At 44.3% G+C, this 25,483-nt stretch overlaps 1 protein-coding gene across 1 annotated transcript in view; it reads right to left on the bottom strand.

The window, feature by feature from the left end:
- The window catches only part of LOC141111300 (WD repeat-containing protein WRAP73-like), a 110,738-nt gene that overhangs the window by 42,168 nt on the left and 43,087 nt on the right, over window positions 1-25,483 (bottom strand). The window contains exon 3 of the mRNA XM_073603466.1: window positions 23,296-23,443. Within this exon, the coding sequence (XP_073459567.1) occupies window positions 23,296-23,443 (148 nt within the window). The remainder of the gene's footprint in view (window positions 1-23,295; window positions 23,444-25,483) is intronic.

Genomic DNA, 25,483 nt, shown 5'->3' with positions numbered 1-25,483 from the left:
GAACCAATTATAGAAGGAGGTTGTAGGCTGGCTCCTTTCTTTTTTCTTTTGGTGTGTGTTGGACCAGCTATAGGGGAGTTTAGAGGCTGGTTCCTTTTTATTATTATTTACATGTGTTGATGAAGCAGCTATAGGGGGAGGTTGGTACTTTTTTTTCAGGCCACTTTCACACTGGGGAGGTGGATCTGTTAGCGGTAAAACGCCGCTAGTTTTAGCAGCGCTTTGCCGCTGGCGAGGCACTTTTAACCCCCCAGAAAGGGTTAAAAGAGCTTGCTTAGAGCTGCTATCAAATCGCTTTTAAAGCGGTGCCCATACATTTCAATGGGCAGGGGCGGCGGAGGAGCATTGTATACACCGCTCCCGCACCATCCCAAAGATGCTGCCTTGCAGGAAATTTTTTCCTGTCCTGCAAGTGCACCGCCCGAGTGTGAAAGCACTCAGGATTTCACACTGGGGCTGCAAAAGAGACATTTTACCGTTGTCCAAAGTCCTCTTTTCTGATGAGAGCAAATTTTGCATCTTATTTGGAAACCAAGGACCCAGGAGCATGGAGGAAGAATGGAGAGGCACACACTGCAAGATGCTTGCATCAGCCCACCATTTTCATTTTTGGAGCTTCGGAATCACCAACTATCAATGTAGTTGGTCAAACAAGACAATTGGCTGTTCTTAGAAGACTCAACAAAAAGTCTGAGGAACCCTCTCAGGGACCAAGTACAGCTGTATCAACACAGGTCCCTACACTGGTGGCGGCTGCCACTCCAGTAATTGGAGGGACTTCTCATCAGCCCTCTATTTCCCTTTCTGCAGCTTCTGTAGAAGCTTTAAGGTTAATCAAATATATCACATTCTAAAGGAAAAGGTAGAACAAGGGGAGGGGGAGTACGGAAGAGGGAGAGAGGGAGGAAAAGAGAGGGGGGGGGGTGGGGGTTGTTGGTTTCCCCCAACCCTCATCCCCCTTCTTTCCTCCAACCTCCCTTCCACCCTCTCCTTTCCTCCCTCTCTCCCTCTTCCATACTCCCCCTCCCCCTTGTTCTACCCTTCCCTTTAGAATGTGATATTTTTGATTAACCTTAAAGCTTAATGTCTGTATTTGGACAAACAAAACAATTGGCTGTTTCTAGAAGAACACTCAACAAAACGTCTGAGGAACCCTCCCAGGGACCAGGTACAGCTCCACCAACACAGGTTTCTACACTGGTGGAGGCGGCTGCCACTGCAGTAATTCGAGGGTCCTCCCATCAGCCCTCTATCTCCCTTTCTGCAGCTTCTGCAAAAGCTTTAAGGTTAAGCTTTAAGGTTAATGAAAATATCACATTCTAAAGGGAAAGGCAGAACAAGGGGGAGTATGGAAGAGGGAGAGATGGAGGAAAAGAAAGGGAGGGGGGAGGTTGGGGGAAATAAAGGGGTGTGAGGGTTCCCCCCAACCCTCACAACCCTTCTTTCCTCCAAACTCCCTTCCCCCTTCTCCTTTCCTCCCTCTCTCCCTCTTCCATACTCCCCCTACCCCTTGTACTACCTTTCCCTTTAGAATGTGATATTTTTGATTAACCTTAAAGCTTTATGTCTACATTTGGCAACTTTTGGATATGAGGCAGCTATTGGAAGACTCAGTTCGGTTCCCCACGGGCCTAGAAGGCTGTTTACCACCAACATCTCAGGCACTTTTTTACAGGCGATTATGTTTGATTGATGTATTGTCGATCTACATTAAGTAATTGATTATGTTGTGAAGTTTGGAGGCTAGTAGGCTTTTGAGGTGTGTGTTGGACTGGCTATAAGAGGAGGTTGGAGGGCTGTATGTTTTTGAGGCGTGTGTTGGACCGGCTATGAGGGGAGGTTGAAGGCCGGTATGTTTTTGAGGAGTGTGTTGGTCTGGCTATGAGGGGAGGTTGAAGGCTGGTATGTTTTTGAGGCGTGTGTTGGACCAACAAACAAGACAATTGGCTGTTCCTAGAAGAAGACTCAACAAAAAGTTTGAGGAACCCTCCCAGGGACCAGGTACGGCTGTACCAACAGAGGTCCTTACACTGGTGGTGGCTGCCACTCTAGTAACTGGAGGGACTTCCCATCAACTCTCAATTTCCCTTTCTGTAGCTTCTGAATCACTATCAATATAGTTGGGCGCGCAGGACAATTGGTTGTTCCTAGAAAAAGACTGAAAAAAAAGTCTGAGGAACCCTCCCAGGGACCAGGTACGGCTGTACCAACACAGGTTTCTACACTGGTGGCGGCTGCCACTCCAGTAATCGGAGGGTCCTCCCATCAGCCCTCTATTTCCCTTTCTGCAGCTTCTGCAGAAGCTTTAAGGTTAAGCTTTAAGGTTAATGAAAAATATCACATTCTAAAGGGAAAGGTAGAACAAGGGGGAGGGGGAGTATGGAAGAGGGAGAGATGGAGGAAAAGAAGGGGGGAGTTTGGGGGAAATAAAGGGGTGTGAGGGTTCCCCCCAACCCTCACAACCCATCTTTCCTCCAACCTCCCTTCCCCCCACTCCTTTCCTCCCTCTCTCTATGAGGGGAGGTTGGAGGCCGGTATGTTTTTGAGGCGTGTGTTGGAACGGCTATGAGGGGAGGTTGAAGGACGGTATGTTTTTGAGGCGTGTGTTGGACCAGCTATATGGGAAGGTTGAAGGCTGGTATGTTTTTGAGGCGTGTGTTGGACCAGCTATGAAGGAAGGTTGGAGCTCTTTTTGTCTTCAGAGGCGGGAGGAGTCTTTTCAGCTTTCTTTAGGCTTTCTCTGCTGGAGAAATGAGAACTCTTCCCACCAGTGAGGTCCTTCATGGAGAAGTCCAAGACTTTACTCACACGGGGTGTATGAATCTGTACCCTGTGTGGGGGCTGAGTTAATCCCAATAAGGACGTCTATGCGGGTGCAGTTGCGTGGACGCACCCTGGGTGCGTTTGGGGCTGTGCATCGGCACCCACACAGATGTCACATTGGGTACAGCCGCTGCAACCCAGTTGACAGCAATAGGTCTGCCTACACGGGGTGCTGGGAACAGCTCTGCATCCCCATTCCAGTAAACACTGCCCTCCCATGGTGTATGGATTCATACCCCCCGTGTGAATGAGGCCTAAGGGTGAATGGAATATTTAGCTCCATTGTGTTGCTAATTTGGGGACCACTGTACCCCTCTTTATTGTTATTTGGGTGTATTTTATTATAGGAGTGTTACACATTGTAGATTAGGATAAGTTTGTATATGTTGTGGAGGTGTGCATTATTCTATGGGTGCGTTTTGGAGTGATATATATATAGTAGTTTAGGATAAGTTTGGATTTCTTCTGGAGGCGCTTTAAGTGGACAGAACTTATTTACTCCACTCAGTGGGGGTGGGCCTTAGAGAACAGAGGCCACATATGGGCAGCACAGAGGCTTAGGGGTTAGCCTTGCAGCACTGGTGTCTTTGTTTCAGATTCTGACCAGGACACTATCTGCCTAGAGTTTGCATGTTCTCCCTGTGCTTGCGTGGGTTTCCTCCGGGTACTCCGGTTTCCTCCCACACTACAAAGACATAACACCTTGCGTTGGTGGTGCAATGGTGAGCATAGCTGCCTTCCCAGCAGCTGACCCGGGTTCGAATCCCGGCCAACGCCAACTCCAATACTTGGAGTCCTCAGAGAGAAAAGCACTATAATAATAGGTCAATGCTGAGTATATATTAGCGGTGGAATAAAGAATGAAGCGAATGTGTGGTACAATTGAGGAAGAAAATGTTCCCCCAGAATCTATAGAAGGTGAAGCTGTACGATTGCTTTTACAGGCAGTGAGAGGGGATGGGGTCCTAGAGGTATTTGGGGTGAGGGAGATGGGCCTTTGAGGTGTTTGGGGTGTGGGCCCTCAAGGTGTTCGGGGTGAGGGGGACGGGCTCTCGGGGTGAGGGGGATGGGCCCTCAAGGCGTTAGGGGTGAGGAGAATGGGCCCTCAAGGTGTTCGGGGTGAGGGGAGTGAGCCCTCGGGGTGTTTGGGGTGAGGAGGGTGGGCCCTCGGGGTGAGGAGGGTGGGCCCTCGGGGTGTTCGGGGTGAGGGACCTTGGGGTGCTGTGGATCGGGACAGTGGGCACCACGCTTGGCGGGGATGAGGGCGGCCCACGGTTTGCCGGGTTGAACGGTGTCATGTTCTCCTCTCACATGTTGCCCCGTCACCCCATCGATAGAAGAAGGTCAGACTTGTTCCTGTCACTTAGAGGTGTACTCACTTTTGTTGCCAGCGGTTTAGACATTAATGGCTGTGTGTTGAGTTATTTTGAGGGGACAGCAAATAAACACTGTTATACAAGCTGTACACTCACTACTTTACATTGTAGCAAAGTATCATTTCTTCAGTGTTGTCACATCACAAAAGATATAATAAAATATTTACAAAAATGTGAGGGGTGTACTCACTTCTGTGAGATACTGTACAGCACACTGCATCTGTTAGGGCTCATTTACACTAGTGGATGGGGTGCAGTAAAACATCCCCCCTATTGCTACTCCCTTTGGCTGCAGGGGCAATGGCCAGGTGTATACATATGTCACTGCCATGTTGCTTTGCAGGAATTATAGCCCCTGTCGCTTTCATTTAAGTGAATGGGGTCATTTTGCAACCGCCCCTCAACTATGTGCAATGAGTGCCGTTGTGGTGTGCTGGTTTGGGGGTAAAGCAGGCAGTGAAGAGGTAAGTAAATAGCAAGCTGGTCCAAACTAAATATTTAACCACTTGCGGACCGCCCACCATACATAAAGTGCTCTGTGCCAGATTTCATACCTAGTACATGATCTGACGCTACCGGGTCTGGGGATTGCGTGCGCCGCCGGAAACCCAGCAGGTAGCGCAGACTCGATGTCTGCCGGCCCCTGCAGAATATACAGTACACAGGCAGAATGGCGATCTCCCTATGTAAACAAAGCAGATCGCTGTTCTGTTAGAAGGGAAGGTATTGATCCTGTGTGTCTGCAAAGCAAGAAAATAGATCAATGTCTTCCTCTAGTCAAAACACCTCCCCCACAGTGAGAAAGCACAGGCTAGGAACAATTTAATCAATGTACATTTTAGGGGATTTTTTTTTTACCAAAGACACGAAGCAGAAAACATATTGGAATAAATTGATTTAGAAATTTGATGTTTTCATTTTTTTTATTGGATGTTTTATAGCAGAAAGTAAAAAGTATTGTTTTTTTTTCCTTCAAAATTATCAGTCTTTTTTTTTTGTTTGTTTATAGTGCAAAAAAATAAAAACTGCAGAGGTGCTCAAATACCACCAAAAGAAATCTCTATTTGTGGGGAAAAAAGGACATTTTATTTGGGAACAGCGTTGCACGACCGCGCAATTGTCAGTTAAAGTAATGCAGTGCCATATGGCAAAAAAATGTCCTGGTCATGAAGGGGGGGTAAATTTTCCGGAGGTCAAGTGGTTAAACTTCACTAAAACCCGGAGTTGGGCTTTAACAGAGCAAAAAAGGATAAATAAGAGAACTAGGTTGTTAGTGGTTTGTATGCCCTTTTAGAATGGCGGATTTATGAAATGTTAATGAATTTCTCCTGCGGTAATGGGAGCCGGGTATGTGCCAACAGATGGAGCCCGGGATAATAATATAGACAGCGCTATTACAGGCTCCGCCTCCCATCCTGCAGGGGGCACGTCACCCCTCCCCCACCATGCCAGCACTTGGCATACAGCAGGATTATCTATATTTATCTTGTACTCCATTCTTGTATATATTAAACTACATTACTGAAGCCCCGGCCCTAAAACGAAGGGGGACCACATTTCCCTTTTTATCTAATAAAGGGTTTCTCAAGGGGGAGGAGCCGCTCTGGGTGGTCAATGTGGATGGTGAAGCAGCTTGAGATAAGTCACCCTGACCTTACCAAACATGAACAGAACGGTGAAATGGGCCATTTATTGATACCCAGGGGACATCAAAGACTAAGTTTAGTTATATTGTTTAACGACTTCAATACCGGGCACTTATACACCTTCCTGCCCAGACCAATTGTCAGCTTTCAGCGCTGTCGCAGTTTGAATGACAATTGCGCGGTCATCCATCACTGTACCCAAACTAAATTTTTATCATTTTGTTCCCACAAATAAAGCTTTCTTTTGGTGGCATTTGCTCACCTTTGCGGTTTTTATTTTTTGCGAAACAAATAAAAAAAGACCGAAAATTTTCAAAAAAATAAATGTTTTGCTTTTGTTTCTGTTAAAAATTTTTGTAAATAAGTAAGTTTTCTCTTTCATTGATGGGCACTGACAGGCAATGATAAGGCGGCACCGATGAGGTGGCACCAATGAGTGGGAACTGACGGGCACCGACGATGGGCACTGATGAGCACTGATACGTGGCACTGATAGGCATCCCTGGTGGCACTGGCAGTGGTAGGCATTGTGAGTGGCACTGATTGGCAGCTGCCTGGGCACAGATTAGTATTTCCCTGGGGGTCTAGGGGGCATACCTGGTGGTTCAGTGTGGATGTCTTCCCTGGTGGTCCTGGCAGCTTCCCTGGAGGTTCTGGGTGGGACCCGAGGGGGGGCTGTGCTGATAAACAATCAGCACAGACCCCCCCCTGTCAGGAGAGGAGCCAATCGGCTCTCCTCTATTTGCATCTGTCAGGCGCAAATGAGGAAAAGCTGATAACCGGATCTTCCTATTTACATCGTGATCAGCCATGATTGGACACGGCTGATCACGTGGTAAAGAGTCTCCGTCAGAGACTCTTTACCTAGATCGGTGTCGCAGGGCGTCAGACTGACACACCACAACAATGATCGCTGCGATGCGCGCCCCCGGGGGCATGTAGGGCTCAATATCCTGAGGACATCATATGACGCCCAGTCAGGGTATTGAAACCAGTTTGCCGCCGTCATTCTGCTATATGGTGGGCGGCAAGTGGTTAAAAAAAAATTAAATCAGCACAAGGGATGATATTTACATTCCACAAGCAGTGTCCCTTGTACTGGTTGCTGCTGTATATGTTGAAGTCTTCCATCTTCTGCTCTCACCTCCCCCCTCGTGTCAGTAAATGTCCAGCAGTGTTGCAGGGGTTAATACAGCCACTGGGCCGGTCATTAACTCTCATCAAGAGTGCCGACTATGCTTGCCCTTCCCCACCTCCCCTCCTCCAATCATAGTTGCTGTACTATAGCTTCCATGAATGAAAAGCACTCTATGAATGGAAGGAAAGGATGAAGGAATGAAAGATCTACCTCCTCCATTCATAGAGCATTTTCATTGATGGAAGCTATGGTAGCACTTTTATGAATGGAGAAGGAGGGAAGGGTGGGCAGTCCTGAGGAGAGATTATGGCGGGTCCAGTGGCTGGAGAGCAGAGGATGGAAGATTTCCATAAAGACAGCAGACACCAGCACCAGGGACAATTCTCACTGAATGGAAGTACCGTCCCTTGTGCTGATTAAAAGAGAAGTAAAGGTTTTGGGTTCTTTCCATAATTATACTTACCTAGGTGGATGAAGCTTCGGCCCCTGGTGCCTCTTCACTGAGAACTGAGCAATCGAACACCACCGATGGCTCAGTTCTCACAGCTCCCCGAGCAGAGAGCTACTGACTGCCAATCATCAGCTCTCCACTCTGCTCCTCCTCACTCATTGGAGCGCTGAGCTGCGGTGGGGGCGGGGAGCGGACATCTCAGACTCTCAGCAACTCGGTGATAGGCTGAGACGGGTGTCAGTCCAGGCACCTGGTGGATCCAGACTTTAGTGTTGGGATGACGTGGTGCCTGGACTGATTCCTGTGACGTCACAGGAGTGCAAAACGAATTGCACTTCTGTGATCCATAAGAGAAGCCCAGCCAAACGAGCTCAGGCAGGTAAGCCTGGAGGGAGCCCACCCCTCCTTAAATGTACAGGGATGCACAGGACACCCAGCAGGGGCACAAGAAGAGCTGGGGTAAACGGGGGTGCCTTGATGTGGCCACTGCGGCTTACACATACAATGCATCCGGAAAGTATTCACAGTGTTTTACTTTTTTCCACATTTTGTTATGTTGCAGCCTTATTCCAAAATGGATTAAATTCATAATTTTCCTCAAAACTCTACAAACAATCCCCCATAATGACAACGTGAAAGAAGTTTGTTTGAAACCTTTGCAAATGTATAAAAATAAAGAAGGAAAAAATCCCATGTACACAAGTATCACCGACTCCTCCCATGTACACAAGTATCACCGACTCCTCCCATGTACACAAGTATCACCGACTCCTCCCATGTACACAAGTATCACCGACTCCTCCCATGTACACAAGTATCACCGACTCCTCTCATGTACACAAGTATCACCGACTCCTCCCATGTACACAAGTATCACCGACTCCTCTCATGTACACAAGTATCACCGACTCCTCCCATGTACACAAGTATCACAGACTCCTCCCATGTACACAAGTATCACAGACTCCTCCCATGTACACAAGTATCACAGACTCCTCCCATGTACATAAGTATCACCGACCCCTCCCATGTACACAAGTATCACCGACCCCTCCCATGTACACAAGTATCACAGACTCCTCCAATGTACACAAGTATCACAGACTCCTCCCATGTACACAAGTATCACAGACTCCTCCCATGTACACAAGTATCACAGACTCCTCCCATGTACACAAGTATCACAGACTCCTCCCATGTACACAAGTATCACAGACTCCTCCCATGTACACAAGTATCACAGACTCCTCCCATGTACACAAGTATCACAGACTCCTCCCATGTACACAAGTATCACCGACTCCTCCCATGTACACAAGTATCACCGACTCCTCCCATGTACACAAGTATCACAGACTCCTCCCATGTACACAAGTATCACAGACTCCTCCCATGTACACAAGTATCACAGACTCCTCCCATGTACACAAGTATCACAGACTCCTCCCATGTACACAAGTATCACAGACTCCTCCCATGTACACAAGTATCACAGACTCCTCCCATGTACACAAGTATCACAGACTCCTCCCATGTACATAAGTATCACCAACCCCTCCCATGTACACAAGTATCACCGACCCCTCCCATGTACACAAGTATCACCGACCCCTCCCATGTACACAAGTATCACAGACTCCTCCAATGTACACAAGTATCACAGACTCCTCCCATGTACACAAGTATCACAGACTCCTCCCATGTACACAAGTATCACAGACTCCTCCCATGTACATAAGTATCACCGACCCCTCCCATATACATAAGTATCACCAACCCCTCCCATGTACATAAGTATCACAGACTCCTCCCATGTACATAAGTATCACAGACCCCTCCTATGTACATAAGTATCAAAGACTCCTCCCATGTACATAACTATCACTGGCTCCTCCTATGTACACAAGTACCACTGGCTCCTCCCATGTACATAAGTATCACTGGCTCCTCCCATGTACATAAGTATCACAGACTTCTCCCATGTACATAAGTATTACAGACTCCTCCCATGTACATAAGTATCACTGGCTCCTCCCATGTACATAAGTATCACTGGCTCCTCCCATGTACATAAGTATCACTGGCTCCTCCCATGTACATAAGTATCACAGTCTTCTCCCATGTACATAAGTATCACAGACTTCTCCCATGTACATAAGTATCACAGACTCCTCCCATGTACATAAATATCACAGACTCCTCCCATGTAAATAAGTATCACAGACTCCTCCCATGTAAATAAGTATTACAGACTCCTCCCATGTACATAAGTATCACAAAAAACAAAATAAACAAAACAAAAACAAACAAATGAGACGTAAACTAAAACAAACAAATTTTTCGGCAGTGCACATGTCTACCAGGCTCCACCTATACCTAAAAGACCACTTTTGGATGCACTGGTCTTCTATTAGCATTGCAAAATGATTTTTTTGTACCGCATTGAGATGGGATATCTGTCAGCCCCAACCAGTTGTAATCATCATCAAGTAAAGCTTCACCTGAGAACCAGGGTGAACATATCTTTCCCTTTTGAAATAGGAAGAATTGGTATTGGCAGGCACAGATTTTCTACAAATTAGAGCCGGTTTATGTCTACTTTGTACAATTCTATGGAAAAACAAAAAAAAAAAAAAAAAAATCACACACTATAAATAATATAACCCAACTGATTGCCATTTTAAAAAATGCCACTAGAAGGAGCTAAAGGTCCAGAGTTGATCAGCAGTGTGTGTGATTTTGCTGTTCTGCTATTGTGCAACTACAGCCCCTATCTATGAATGTGATGGGCATCATCATTGGTGGGCGCCGACTCCGAACTTCACTTTTCTGCTGAAGAATTTTCTGCATTCCACACTTCCGGGGGTGTCTAATGCTGGATCTCCCACGGTTAGAGGGCTGGTGCAAGTATTTTTGACACCCTAGGCAAAACCTAATTTTGCCACCCGCCCTGGCTCCACCCTGACTCCACCCCCTTTGCCCTGCCCATGTATAACCCACCTTTTAAATGAAGCGCCCATCAAATGCAGCCTACCAGCGCCCATCAATGCAGCCTACCAGCGCCCATCAATGAATGTCATCAATGAATGTTTGCTTGCTTCCATTCATTCAGGAGTCAGGACACAGACAGTCGTCCTCCGCCGCTGCGCCTCTGACTCTATGTGTGAACGGAGCGGCGGCTGCATGCTGATGCTGAGACTTAGTTGCTTGCTGCAGAGAGGAGAGTAGGAACACCAGTGGCCGGGCACCCTAGGCAGCAGTGCGCCCTAGGTGGCTGCCTAGTTTGCCTAGTGGTAGCACCGGCCCTGGATGTGTCTTGCTGGGTGTAAAGATTCTGCCTGTAGCTCTTACAACAGAGTGAAGGTGAAAGCCAGCGCCTGCCGGAGAGGTCGAATAGATCTTTTATCGCAGGGCTCTTTTTTAAAGGGTCACTTTAACCCCCTTCCCTCCCGCATCCCTTTAAAAAGTTCTTAATCCTCGTGGGGCAGTAAAGATCAATGGTCATGTGACTAGCTGTCAAAGTGATCACATGATCGGGAGACGGGGCCGTCTGGCTACCCATCGTTAGTGGGAGCTGAGAGCTGTCTGTAACAGCTCCTTCTCTGTGAACGCGCTCTCAACACAGAAGCTTTGGCCGCCCAGTGACACATACGTGTGCTGTATGGGCATTAAGGCCCACCCCTTTTGCCGCCGCACATATGTGTTACACAGGCAGCAACTAGACATGTGCAACTCGTTTCGTTCCGAATTTGTTTAACGAATCTCAATAAAATGTGTTAATTTGGAAATATCAGAATTAACGAAAACCCGTTCAATTTTTCCGAAATATTTGAAGATTCGCAAATTCGAGTATTTATAAATCCGAAAATCGTAAATCCGAAATTCTAAATTCTGAAATCCGAAAATCTGAAACAATAACTAATAACTTGACTATTACTATAAAATTATAGGTATTGGAATTTCCTTTCAAACTTGGCTGTTTGAAATAACGAACATAACAAATAAGAATTTTTCCGAAGCTACGAATTATCCGAAATAACGAATGCCGCATCTAAAGAAATGGAACGGAACAAATTATTAATAATAATAAACAATAACAATAATAAAAACTTTTTATCATCATTATTATTATTATTATTATTTTTAATTTGTTCCGTTCCATTTCTTTAGATGCGGCATTCGTTATTTCGGATAATTCGTAACTTTGGATAAATTAGTTTTCGCTATGTTAACTAACAGCCAAATTTGAAAGGAAATTCCAATACCTAGAATTTAATAGTTATTTTTAGTTAGTTATTCTTTCAAATTTTCACATTTTCCTTTCTTATTTTTGGATTTTCAAATTTTGGAATTTACGAACTGCGATCATAACGAATGACCCGAAAAACGAAAGAAAAAAAGAAAAGAAAAACAAATTTTTCAGCAGTGCACGTGATTAGCCACTTCCAGACCGCCGCACGCTGATATACGCCCTTATTTTGAGGACGGATATGGTTGTTATGGCAGAAGCTAGCTACCATAACCCCGGTATCCTCGTATTTGGCCGGCGGTCCGCTACAAGATAAAAGTGGTCTCTGCGCTTGTAAGACCGCTGCACAAATTCGGTGTGACAGAAAGTATTGCAACGACTGCCGTTTTATTCTCTAGGGTGTTAGAAAAAAAAATGTATAATGTTTAGGGGTTCCAAGTAATTTTCTAGTAAAAAAAAAAAATGTTTTTAAACACATCTAAAAAAAGAGGCTCAGTCCTTAAGTGGCTAGCAGCAAGAGGTTAAACACTTGCCAGCCAAGCCAATTCTGGTATTCCTTTCTTACATGTAAAAATCATTTTTTTTGCTAGAAAATTACTCAGAACCCCCAAACATTATATATTTACCCCAAATCTTCAGTATAATGTGAAAGATGATGTTATGCCGAGTAGATAGATACCCAACATGTATTGCTTTAAAATTGAGCACGCTAGTGGACTGGCGCCAAACGTCAGTACTTAAAAATCTGCATAGGTGACACTTTAATTTTTTTTTACAGGTTACCAGTTTAGAGTTACAGAGGAGGTGTATTTCTAGTGCTACAAATATTGTTCTCGCTCCAACGATCGCAGCGATAGCTCACATGTGTGATTTTACATTACAAGGAATGTAAATATCCCTTGCAATAGGAATAGGGCATGACAGGTCCTCTTTACAGAGAGATCTGACGTCTGAGTCCCCACATCTCTCCACTATGCTGGAAAGTCTGAGATCAAAAAAATATATATTTTTCCAGCAAAAAAAAATTTCCAGTGTTTACATCTGCCAGAGCCGGAAGTGACGTCATGACCTCCAAAGGTCATAGAGATGGCCGGGGGCTCTATGGTAAATATCCTACATTTTTGTGTCAGTAAAAAAGGGGGTGGCTGGAACCCTTGACGGGTTTTTATTGCTTGAACTATAGAGAAGAACCCTTGCTTTCTTCTGTGGAAGCAGTGGTATCTCTGCAGAGTTCAGACCATTAGCACTTCAAACAGCAAAACTCACATTTCCCTCTGACTGAAGGGCTCCAGCATTTCCAGAGAGTATGCTGGCAGGAGATGGGCTTCACTACTCGGGCACAATGAAGACTTTGCACATCTTTAGTTCTGATGCACCTGGAATGTCTTTTAGCTGATTTATACTGAGTTCAGTTAGGCTCTGAATATAACATTGGAAATGTGGATTTCTACATATTTTTTCTAAGTAGAAAATCATAGCTGTGGATCCTGCCATAAGCTGATAACTTCCTGTGTGCAATGTTATCAGCACTGACTACAGAACACATCCCTCTGATATGGAGAAGAGGAGAGGGGGAGATGTTCTGTCATGCTCTCCTACCGTGACAACGCTGCCCCCCCATAGATGCACTATGATGGTCAGTGAGTGGTGTTATCATCCCAGGGCGATGGTCTCCAAACTAAGACCCGAGGGCCAGATGTAGCTTTTTGTTTGCCTTTATCTGGTCCATTGGGCACTATCCCATCCACTGACACCAACAATGGGGCAATTCCTCACAACAACACCAACGATGGGGCACTATTCCTCCTGATACCAAGGATGGGGCACTATTCCTCCCACTGACACCAATGATGGGGCACTATTTCTCCCACCGACACCAATGATGGGGCACTATTCCTCCCACCGATACCAATGATGGGGCAATATTCCTCCCACCGATACCAATGATGGGGCAATATTCCTCCCACCGATACCAATGATGGGGCAATATTCCTCCCACCGATACCAATGATGGGGCACTATTCCTCCCACCGGTACCAATGATGGGGCACTATTCCTCCCACCGGTACCAATGATGGGGCACTATTCCTCCCACCGGTACCAATGATGGGGCACTATACCTCCCACCGATACCAATGATGGGACACTATTTCTCTCACTGACACCAATGATGGGAAACTATTTCTCTCACTGACACCAATGATGGGGCACTATACTTCTCACTGACACCAATGATGGGGCACTAATCCTCCCCAAACAGCAAAGATGGGGCCTTGTTTACTCCCACTGATGCCAATACATTTTCTACTCCCACAGGCCCTCCAAAGTTTGAAGAGCTGTAATCTGGTCCTTTGTTTAGATAGTTTGGAGACCCCCCCGCTCTAGGGCATAATGTGTGTTACTGGCGGGATCATCATAATGGAAAAAAAAAAAAGAAAAGGAATGCAGCCAAAAAATGCAAGCTCCCCTGGACACAGTGAGCCGAGGTCTGGGTGACAAATGATACAGAGACCTTGGAGAAATGAAAATCTCTACAACAGATTGATAGACATTTTCTGCACCTCAAAACCGCTTTCATTGTTTAATTTCTATATATATAAAAAAAAAGAAATGAATACCATTGTCAGTGTTCCCGGGTCATGAAATAATGGCGCCCCCTGCTGGAGGGTTAAGGCCGGGTGACACATAATAATGGCACCCCCTGCTGGAGGGGTAAGGCCGGGTGACACATAATAATGGCGCCCCCTGCTGGAGGGGTAAGGCCGGGTGACTCATGGTGGTGCTGAGGTTGATCAGTTGCTGTGACTCGTCCAGAAATAAAGGCTGTTATTATTAAAGGATGTATTAGACCCCATACACACCATTAGGTTTTCTGCAGATTTTTGTCTTCAGATTTACCAAAACTCATATAATATGAGGTCAAACCTTAAGAGCTTCAATTTGTATGCAATCAGGCCGACCCTTGCACTACGTGGTTTTGGTAAAAGACACTCACCTACATTATCATACACAGCACTCTGTGCTCCGACCATGAATATTCAATCAAAGGAAAACAAGACTGAAATACTAAGGCTTCAACCTCCTTCAGGAAATGCTCGTCGCCTGGCAGTCTCCGCCATCAGTACGTCCTGAGACACCGACCCCCAACAGGCACAGATCAGACAAATCAGAACTTCTAATCTGGATATATGTCCTGGGTCAATGAGTGAGGAAATACTGAATGATTGATTTACAAGGACAGCATGAGAACCGTGTTCCTAGAAAGGGAGGTCAGCAAGGGCAGCCTCCATCCTTCCTCAGCACTGGTTCCTTTAAGTAGTAGACTCACTTTTTTTGTTTGTGCATTTATAAGCACATATACTGTACAATAAATACACTATATTGTCAAAAGTGTTGGGACACCTGCCTTTACACACACATGAACTTTAATGGCATCCCAGTCTTAGTCTGTAGGGTTCAATATTGAGTTGGCCCACCCTTTGCAGCTATAACAGCTTCAACTCTTCTGGGAAGGCTGTCCACAAGGTTTAGGAGTGTGTCTATGGGAATGTTTGACCAATGTTGGAGGAGAAGGCCTGGCTCGCAGTCTCTACTCTAATTCATCCCAAAGGTGTTTTATCGGGTTGAGGTCAGGACTCTCTGCAGGCCAGTCAAGTTCCTCCATCCCAAACTCACTCATCCAGCTCAACCAGGAGATTTTGGAGCACTTCATGCTTCCTTCCGCAGACGAGCTCCTTGGGGATGCTGAGTTCATTTTCCAGCAGGACTTGGCACCTACCCACACTGCCAAAAGCACCAAAACCTGGTTCAATGACCGTGGGATTACTGTGCTTGATTGGCACAGCAAACTCGCCTGACCTGAACCCCATAGAGAATCTATGGGGCATTGTCAAGAGAAAGATGAGAGACATGAGACCGAACAATGCAGAAGAGCTGAAGGCCGCTATTGAAGCATCCTGTTCTTCCATAACACCTCAGCAGTGCCACAGGCTGATATCTTCCATGCCACGCCGCATTGAGGCAGTAATTGCTGCAAAAGGCGCCCAAACCAAGTACTGAGTACATATGCATGCTTATACTTTTCAGAGGTCCGATATTGTTCTATTTACAATCCTTGATTGCATGTAATATTCTAATGCATGTAATGAGTCTATCTCATATATTAGTTTCACCTTTTAAGTTGCACTAGTGAAATAAATTAACTTTTGCACGATATTCTAATTTTTCGAGTATCACCTGTATATCAAGAATAATGTACAAGTGAAATGTGAGAGATGACATCACTAAGGGAGCTAGGGAGGAGGTGGAATCCTTATGGGTAGAGCTCCAAAGGGATGAAGCTAAGGGGAAAATAATACTGGGAGTACGCTATAGGCCCCCTAACCTGAGAGAGAAGGGGGAGACGGACTTCCTATCACAAGCTGGATTAGCAGCAAGGATGGGAAGTGTCATCAAAATGGGGGATTTTAATTATCCAGACATAGACTGGACGGAGGGAACCACGCATTCGTTGCAGGACAACTTTATGGGTCAGATGGTAGGCGCACAACTAGAAATAAAGCGTTACTAGATCTACTGATTACCAACAATACAGACCTGATCACGGATGTGGAAATACGGGGCAATTTAGGTAACAGCGATCACAGGTCAATTGGCTTTAGTATAAATCACACAAATAGGAAACATAAGGGGAATACAAAGACACTGAATTTCAAAACAGCCAACTTCCCTAAACTACGAACCTTGCTAGAAGGCATGAATTGGGATAAAATCTTAGGAACAAAGAACACGGAGGAGAGATGGGTTTGCTTTAAGAGCATATTAAGGGCATTAGCCAATGCATCCTATTGGGTAATAAATTTAAAAGAGCGAACAAAAGTCCTGGACGGCTTAACTCCAATGTAAAAATGCATATAAAAGCAAAGGAGAAGGCCTTCAAAAAATACAAGGTTGAGGGATCATCAGCATTCAGACTTTATAAAGAATGCAACAAGAAATGTAAGGGTGCAAACAGCATGGCTAAGATAGAACATGAAAGACACATAGTGGAGGAGAGCAAAAAAAATCCCAAGAAATTCTTTAAGTATGTAAACAGTAAAAAAAGGGAGGACAGACCATATTGGCCTCATAAAGAATGAGGAAGGACATCTGGTTACAAAGGATGGGGAAATGGCAAAGGTATTGAATTTATTCTTCTCCTCAGTCTTCACGAGGGAATCGGGAGGCTTCAGTAACCAAAACTGCAGTGTCTATCCTTATGACACATCACAGGAAGCACCTCCATGGTTAACAGAGGACAGAATTACAATTAGACTTGGGAAACTTAACATTAATAAATCACCGGGACCAGATGGCTTGCACCCGAGGGTCCTTAGGGAACTTAGTCAAGTAATTGCCAGACCATTGTTCCTAATTTTTTCTGACAGTCTACTGACTGGAATGGTACCAGCTGATTGGAGAAAAGCCAATGTAGGACCAATATTTAAAAAGGGCCCAAAATACATCCCTGGGAATTACAGACCAGTTAGTCTAACATCAATAGTATACTAAAATATAACCAATATTAAATTTGCGCTTACTCTAAATGTCCATGAATATTATTGTACAACCATATAAGCCGCTCACACCACAACTAGAATTGTTGCCAGACAGATGAATACATGCATAAAAAATTGTGTAGCGCTAAGACAACACACTGTCTTAAAACCAGTAAGTTGAAAAGGCCTAAACATGAATAGTAATAAACACAAATAAATGTATCATATATAATAAAAATAGGCAAACAGTAAATTACTCCCCCCTGGTAGGCCAATTGTAAGTGGCATAAACTCCATTACTGCCAGAGTAGGCAAATATATAGATTTTTTCCTACAGCCTCTGGTAAAGAAAACACCTTCCTATCTAAAGGATACCAGCTCTACGATTAGACTCCTCGAGAATACCCCTCTACAGGAGGGTTACATTATAGCCACGGCTGACGTGGCATCATTGTACACGTGCATACCACACGACAAAGGTATCGATGCTGTTAAATATTTTCTGTCGCAGGAACATTCCTTGGCCCCTTTCCAATGTGAGTACCTTGTCGAATTACTTGAATTCGCGGCAAAACACAACTATTTTTGGTTTAACCACAATTTTTATCTCCAACAACGGGGAGTGGCCATGGGGGCCAAATTCGCGCCTAGTCTCGCGAATCTATTCATGGCCAAGTGGGAGGAGGATGTCGTCTATGTCCACGAAGCCAAGTCTTTGGTTTTGTGGACTAGATACATAGACGACATCCTTCTCCTATGGAACGGCACCATGGAATCATTGGAAGAGTTTTTCGTGAGTCTAAATACCAACGACAGGGGTATATCCTTGTCCTATCAAGCGAGTAAAACTCAAATACATTTTTTAGATTTAAAGATACAGATCATCAATAATGAATTTAGATTCAGTACATATTTCAAACCGACAGACCGTAATGGTTTTATACCAGTTGATAGTTGTCATCATGTCTCGTGGTTAAATGCGGTACCTCGGAGCCAGTTTCTTAGGCTTCGACGTAATTGCACTGAAGAGGAGACTTTTCTTGAACAGGCTATGATCTTGAAATCCAGGTTTGAAGATAAGGGTTATGATACTGATGACCTAAACCTGGAAATTCAAAAAACTATCAATGTCGATAGGAAGTCACTATTAGAAGTCAAGCCCAAAAGAGAACCTGATGGGAAGTTTAGGTGGGCCTTATTAACCGCCTTCTCAACACAACATAGACAGATCAAAAACATCATGAGGAAGCATTGGGGTGTCCTGAAACAGGATAGTATTCTGGGCTCACTTATCCCAGAAGAAGCAAATGTCATCTTTAGAGGTGTACCCTCCTTAAAAGGACAGATAGCCCCCAACATTATAAACCCTCCCACCCGCCCCATGTTTTTTCATGATTGGACAGGCTTTTTTCCATGCAGGAAATGTCAGGTATGCCAGCATAACAGTATTAGAACACGTAAGGTTTCTGAATTTATTTCTACAGTGACGGGAAGGAGATACGCCATAAAGTCATTCTGTACATGCAGCACGAAATTTGTGGTGTATCTCATAACTTGTCCATGTCAGAAACAGTATATAGGCCGTACTACAAGGACATTTTCTATTAGGGTGGGTGAACATATTTCCTTGATTAAAAGTAGGGACCCTAAACATACGGTCCCGAGACATTTTAAGGAATTCCACGGGGGGAATCCTGAGGGGTCACAGTTTATCATTATTGATAAATACACACCACCCTGGAGGGGTGGTGCCAAAACAAGGGGAGTATCCCGCCTCGAAATGTTCTGGGCTTATGAGTTGCAGACTTTTGCTCCCTTAGGACTTAATGTAGAAGTTGATGTTAACGCCTTCCTAGATGAATCATGAGAGACACAATGTCGGTCCATTATGATACATATCTATATATGTTATGTTTTTACGTTTTCATGCTTCATAATTTTGGATTTTGGTTGTATTCACATATGGCTATGTCCTTCTGTAAAAGTTGTACCGGCCACACATGTATTAATTACCAAGTGTATGTGAATCCAGCTCTTTGAATTCTCCCTTTTTTCCAAATATATGGGGTTACAAATATACATTTTCCGTTTCCTTTAAGTCATAGTAAAAATAGACATGTCACTGGGCTTTATCTGGTCTCTTATACCATCATTATACTGCCCCCTTAAGGTGCATGACATTAGATGAACCATTTAGTAACAGACACACATGCTATAGTTAATGTTTTTTATATTTTTTATTGCTGATCTAGACCATTAAGACGTTTTGCGATTAATCCACATGTTTACTTCCGGATTTGCGCTGTGACGTTACAGCGTCACATCTCGCGATAGGTCCGTGTGGTTGTGGTTAACCGCAAGTGGAACGCAAGCGAAGTACTCTTTATGAGTACTTCCGTCTTAACGGCGTGACGCCATTACGTCACATCGCGAGACCTGTCGAGATCTCGCAGATCCATACGGCGGACACTGATCGTCAGTTTTATTCTCATTTTCTATTCTCTTGAATTAAATATCATTGTTTATTCTCTTAGATCAGGAAATTTTCCAATTCTTAAATACTTTCATAATTACATTACATTAAGGCTAAGACTTTCAGGGTATATAGGGATTATCAGACTTCCGGTTTGGAGGGTGGAACGCATGAACATACCCACTAAAACGAGGTCTGCAACGCACGCCGGTCCGCCATCTTGGACAACCCGGAAGTTGCTGTTTTTTGAATTGAACGGGCTGGAGTCACATCAAGATGAATACAGTTCCTATATTAGGGAGTTGGGCTGTAGTGGAGGGCACCCCAAGACGAAGTCTATTAAGACGAAACGCGTCGGGAGGACTCCACTACCGCCCTTTTATACACAAGCGCTTTTTTATCTACTTCTTCATGTAAGTGTATTTCTTTGATTTTTAATAAATTACGGTGTCTACGGTATCACACTATGTAGTCCCCCCTTTCTTTACCCTTATGAACCTTTTGGGTGAGATCTATTAATATCGGTGGAGAAGATACGTTTTTTTGGATCAGCTTCGTCCATATCATCAGACTGCTGAGATTTTCCCACCATTGCCAGGGTGCAATACAAGCTGGTTTGACCCTCACAGCATATGCTGCTTTGGGTTCAAACCCTCCGGTAAGCTCCCATCTTGAACATCCAAGGGCACTGCATGTTTTGACAAGACACAGTGGTGTGATATGAGGATTCATTACATTAATGAGACTTTTTAATTGACTTTAAAATAATATTTTTCATTATCATTCTTTTTTTTTGTTGCATTTTGGTGAAGGTGTTCCTTACTTCACTTTTGGGGAGTAATTTACTGTTTGCCTATTTTTATTATATATGATACATTTATTTGTGTTTATTACTATTCATGTTTAGGCCTTTTCAACTTACTGGTTTTAAGACAGTGTGTTGTCTTAACATCAATAGTATGCAAGCTCTTGGAGGGGACGATAAGGGACTATATACAAGATTTTGGTAACGAGAATGGTATCATTAGCAGTAATCAGCATGGATTCATGAAGAATCGTTCTTGCCAAACCAATCTATTAATCTTCTATGAGGAGGTGAGTTGCCATCTAGATAAAGGAAGGCCCGTAGACGTGGGGTATCTGGATTTTGCAAAAGCATTTGACACAGTTCCCCATAAATGTTTACTGTACAAAATAAGGTCCGTTGGCATGGACCATAGGGTGAGTACATGGATTGAATACTGGCTACAAGGGTGAGTTCAGAAGGTGGTGATAAATGGGGAGTACTCGGAATGGTCAGGGGTGGGTAGTGGGGTCCCCCAGGGTTCTGTGCTGGGACCAATCCTGTTTAATTTATTCATAAACGACCTGGAGGATGGGGTAAACAGTTCAATCTCTGTATTTGCAGACAATACTAAGCTAAGCAGGGCAATAACTTCTCCGCAGGATGTGGAAACCTTGCAAAAACATCTGAACAAATGAATGGGGTGGGCAACTACATGGCAAATGAGGTTCAATGTAGAAAAATGTAAAATAATTCATTTGGGTGGCATAAATATGAATGCAATCTATGCACTGGGGGGAGAACCTCTGGGGGAATCTAGGATGGAAAAGGATCTGGGGGTCCTAGTAGATGATGGGCTCAGCAATGGCATGCAATGCCATGCTGCTGCTAACAAAGCAAACAGAATATTAGCATGCATTAAAAAGGGGATCAACTCCAGAGATAAAACAATAATTCTCCCGCTTTACAAGACTCTGGTCCGGTCGCACCTGTATTTGCAGACGATACTGAGCTAAGCAGGGCAATAACTTCTCTGCAGGATGTGGAAACCTTGCAAGAAGATCTAAACAAATGAATGGGCTGGGCAACTACATGGCAAATGAGTGAAAGAATAGAGGAGTGGAGGTGCGGAGGCAATTGCCGCCACTTGCCTACTCGCACGTACACGCCTGAGAATTGGGGGTTGGACTATCTCGGCACTTGGTAATTAATCACAATTAATAGAACATAAAATATATAAATTTTAATGAGTAAAATACAAAATTACAAAAATATACAGACAACGTTAAAAACAAAAAAACAACAGTATGTATAATCCACAGTTAACAAATTACTAACGGGTGTCCCCATAGAGTTTTCTGTTGGGGGGGTATACATGAAATTCCTCAACCAGTTTTGCGGTGAAAACCGCTTCTTCAGGAGGGGTGGTCCGCTCAGACGGGGACAGTAAAAGAGACGATCCATCAAGACAGCCCAGCAGGAAGAATCTGTTAATGCTCACACAGCGGTCCACCATAGACGGGGAATTTGTTTGGGTCAGGACGTTTTACTGTCCACGGCAGAGCGTACCACACCTCCTGAAGAAGCGGTTTTCACCGCGAAACAGGTTAAGTAATTTCATGTATACCCCCCCCCAACAGAAAACTCTACGGGGACACCGGTTAGTAATGTGTTAACTGTGGTGTATACATACTGTTGTTTTTAACGTTGTCTGTATATTTTTGTAATTTTGTATTATACTCATTGAAATGTAAAATAATGCAAATATGAATGCAATGTATACACTGGGGGGAGAACCTCTGGGGGAATCTAGGATGGAAAGGGATCTGGGGGTCCTAGTAGATGATAGGTTCAGCATGGCATGCAATGTCAAGCTGCTGCTAACAAAGCAAACAGAATATTGGCATGCATTAAAAAAAGTATTAACTCCAGGGATAGCGGGATAATTCACCCACTCTACAAGACTCTGGTCCTGCCGCACCTAGAGTATGCTGTCCAGTTCTGGGCACCAGTCCTCAGGAAGGATGTACTGGAAATGAAGTGAGTACAAAGAAGGGCAACAAAGCTAATAAAGGGTCTGGAGGATATTAGTTATGAGGAAAGGTTGCGAGCACTGAACTTATTCTCTCTGGAGAAGAGACACTTGAGAGGGGGTATGATTTCAATTTACAAATACCATATTGGTGACCCCACAATAGGGATAAAACTTTTTCGCGGAAGGGAGTTTAACAAGACACGTGGCCACTCATTAAAATTAGTAAAAAAGAGGTTTACCCTTAAACTACATAGAGGGTTCTTTACTGTAAGAGTGGCAAGGATGTGGAATTCCCTTCCACAGGCGGTGATCTCAGCGGGGGGGCATCAATAGTTTCAAGAAACTATTAGATAAGAACCTGAATGACCACAACATACAGGGATAAACAATGCAATACTGACATATAATGACACACATAGGTTGGACTTGATGGACTTGTGTCTTTTTTCGACCTCACCTACTACGTCACTATGTCTGTGCGAAGCGAATTCAGCCATACAGTTTGTATGGCTAAAATCACATTGCATTCACACCAAAATAGTGAAGGACCCTTTTTTTGGACCACACTGGAATCGGATCACCTTGACACCCGCAGCGGTTTGCAAATGTCAGTATGACCTGCGAATCAGATGCGATGCGGGAACCCGCACAGGAATCGCGGTGGTTCCCGCATCGCACCAGTGTGATCCTAGCCTAAAGGATGATCTTGTTTCTTCTCAGTACCAACCCCAGGCAGTATTTGTAGTCCTACAAACAGTTAGAGAGACATCACCAGTCACCTACCTGTACCATTCCCCTCTTGTACATGGCGGATGAACATGGAGTCTGAAGACCTCGCCACATGCTGGATCTGGTCCAGACAGGTGTAGAGCGGTAGAATCTGCAGGGTGCTGACATCACGGATGACCAGTCTGTACTGCACACAGGAAGCCTGCGGAGGAGAACGATGAACTGATTATTTCATTACATCAGAACATACAGATCAACACCTGAATAGGAGGGTCAGGGCTGAACTCCAGGAATAATCTATTTTTAAAATGTATATTGGGCCAGCCTATGATTATTCACTAGCACTTTAGATGTAGCATGGCTGTTAGTGCGCAATAAAGATTTAAGAAGAAGCAAATCATGTTGCCGGCATTTCTTCCGACTTTGATTATTCAAATGTCACGTCTGGAGGGCTGCAGGGGGACTTTCAAACTCCCGGTAATAGTCTGATCTACATACAGGAAGGGCTTTTCTGCTCCGGTGAGGCTGGCGTGACTTCCTGTCTTGTTCTCTGTGTTCTTTGCAATGAATACAAGGTGATCTCTAATTGGAGGAGATGGAGAGGAGGGGCCAATGATAATATAGGGGGGATAGCAGGAGATTTAATTATTCTATCACTTTTTGGAGTAAGGCTTTAACTGATCTCAGAATCCCACCCATATTGGTCCCTATGGGGCTGCTTGTGAGTGGCAGAGTCAAGCACGGAAGGTGATTCAATAATGCATTTGCTGCACCTAATTCATGGAAACATTGCGACAGTGTCAGTGATACGGGTAGGTTTTAATCATAGCACTTTCCCGACAAAGGCTACGACAAATTAATAAAAAAATACTACCAGTTCTGAGCTAAGAAACACCAGGACGCCATTAGCTGGTTGCTAGGACACCGTCGGCCTCACAGCATCACTGGTTGCTAGGACAGGGCCAGCTGCATAGGACCACAACCACCACACTGTGCAACCCACAAAAATACACATTGGCAAGGCAAATCCACTTTGCACTACAAGTGCACTTTGAAGTGCAGTCGCTGTAAATCCGAGGGGGACATGCAATGAAAATAAAGAACAGCATTCTAGCTTGCACATGATTGGATGATAACATCCGAAGAGCTTCTCCTCATTTCAGATCTACCCCTCAGATCTACAGCGACTGCACTTCCAAGAGCACTTGTAGTGCAAAGTGGATTTGCCTTTCGTAAATAACCCCCATTGTATTGTATAATTTCTCTTCTATAAAATTACATTTCTAACGAAGTTCAACAAATTTATCCCAATTTGTTTTTGTTTGTTTTTTAAAGAGTGCCCTTTTTTTAATTTCTGGATTTTTTTTTGCAACAATGGAAAACATAATTAAACACAAAATGAAAAAAAATAAATAAAAAAATAAAAAAACTGGTAAGGAAAGGATAGAATTGGGGCTGAAAAAAGTTTAACTAATGGTTAGCATGACCACATCTTTTTTTAAATGTCACCACTTCAATACTGGGCACTTTTACCCCCTTCCTGCCTAGGCCAATTTTCAGCTATGAGCGCTGTCACACATTGAATGACAATTGTACGGTCATGCAACATATTTTTTTTCTTTTTTTCACACAAATAGAACTTCCTTTTGGTGGTATTTAACCCCTTTCCGACTGGGGCACACCGATGTACGTCGGCAGAATGGCATGACTGGGCAAATAGGTGTACCCGTATGTCCCTTTAAATTTGCCGCTGTGCCATTGCCTGTGCAGCGGCGCGCACGCCGGCCGGGAGCTCCGTGAGTCAGGTCGTGGGTCCCGCGGACTCGATCGCCGCGGTGATACCCGCGATTCCCAGAGAGGACGAACAGGGAGATGCTGATGTAAACAAGCATCTCCCCATTCTGCCTAGTGACAGTTAGGGGTGCAACGGATCAAAAAACTCACGGATCGGATCGATCCTCGGATCAGAGTCACGGATCGGATCATTTTCGGATCAGCAAAAAAAAAAAAAAAAACAAAAAACAAACACCGGAGTTTTAGATTTAAAAGCTATTTTCAACACAAAACGGAGCTTATATGCATAAATACAGTATTTGTAGATCGGACAGACTATTTAGATGTTAGATTTTAAAAGCAACAGCAAACCTGCCGACCTTACATGGTTGCTAATGTGACAGAACACCTCTGATTTTCACATTTAACGTCCCCCACTGTAATACAGCCACATGTCCCCCACTGTAAT

The sequence above is a fragment of the Aquarana catesbeiana genome, linkage group LG10 (genome assembly GCF_042186555.1).
Source record: "Aquarana catesbeiana isolate 2022-GZ linkage group LG10, ASM4218655v1, whole genome shotgun sequence".
NCBI lineage: Eukaryota > Metazoa > Chordata > Amphibia > Anura > Ranidae > Aquarana > Aquarana catesbeiana.
This window is presented reverse-complemented; position numbering and strand designations above follow the sequence as displayed.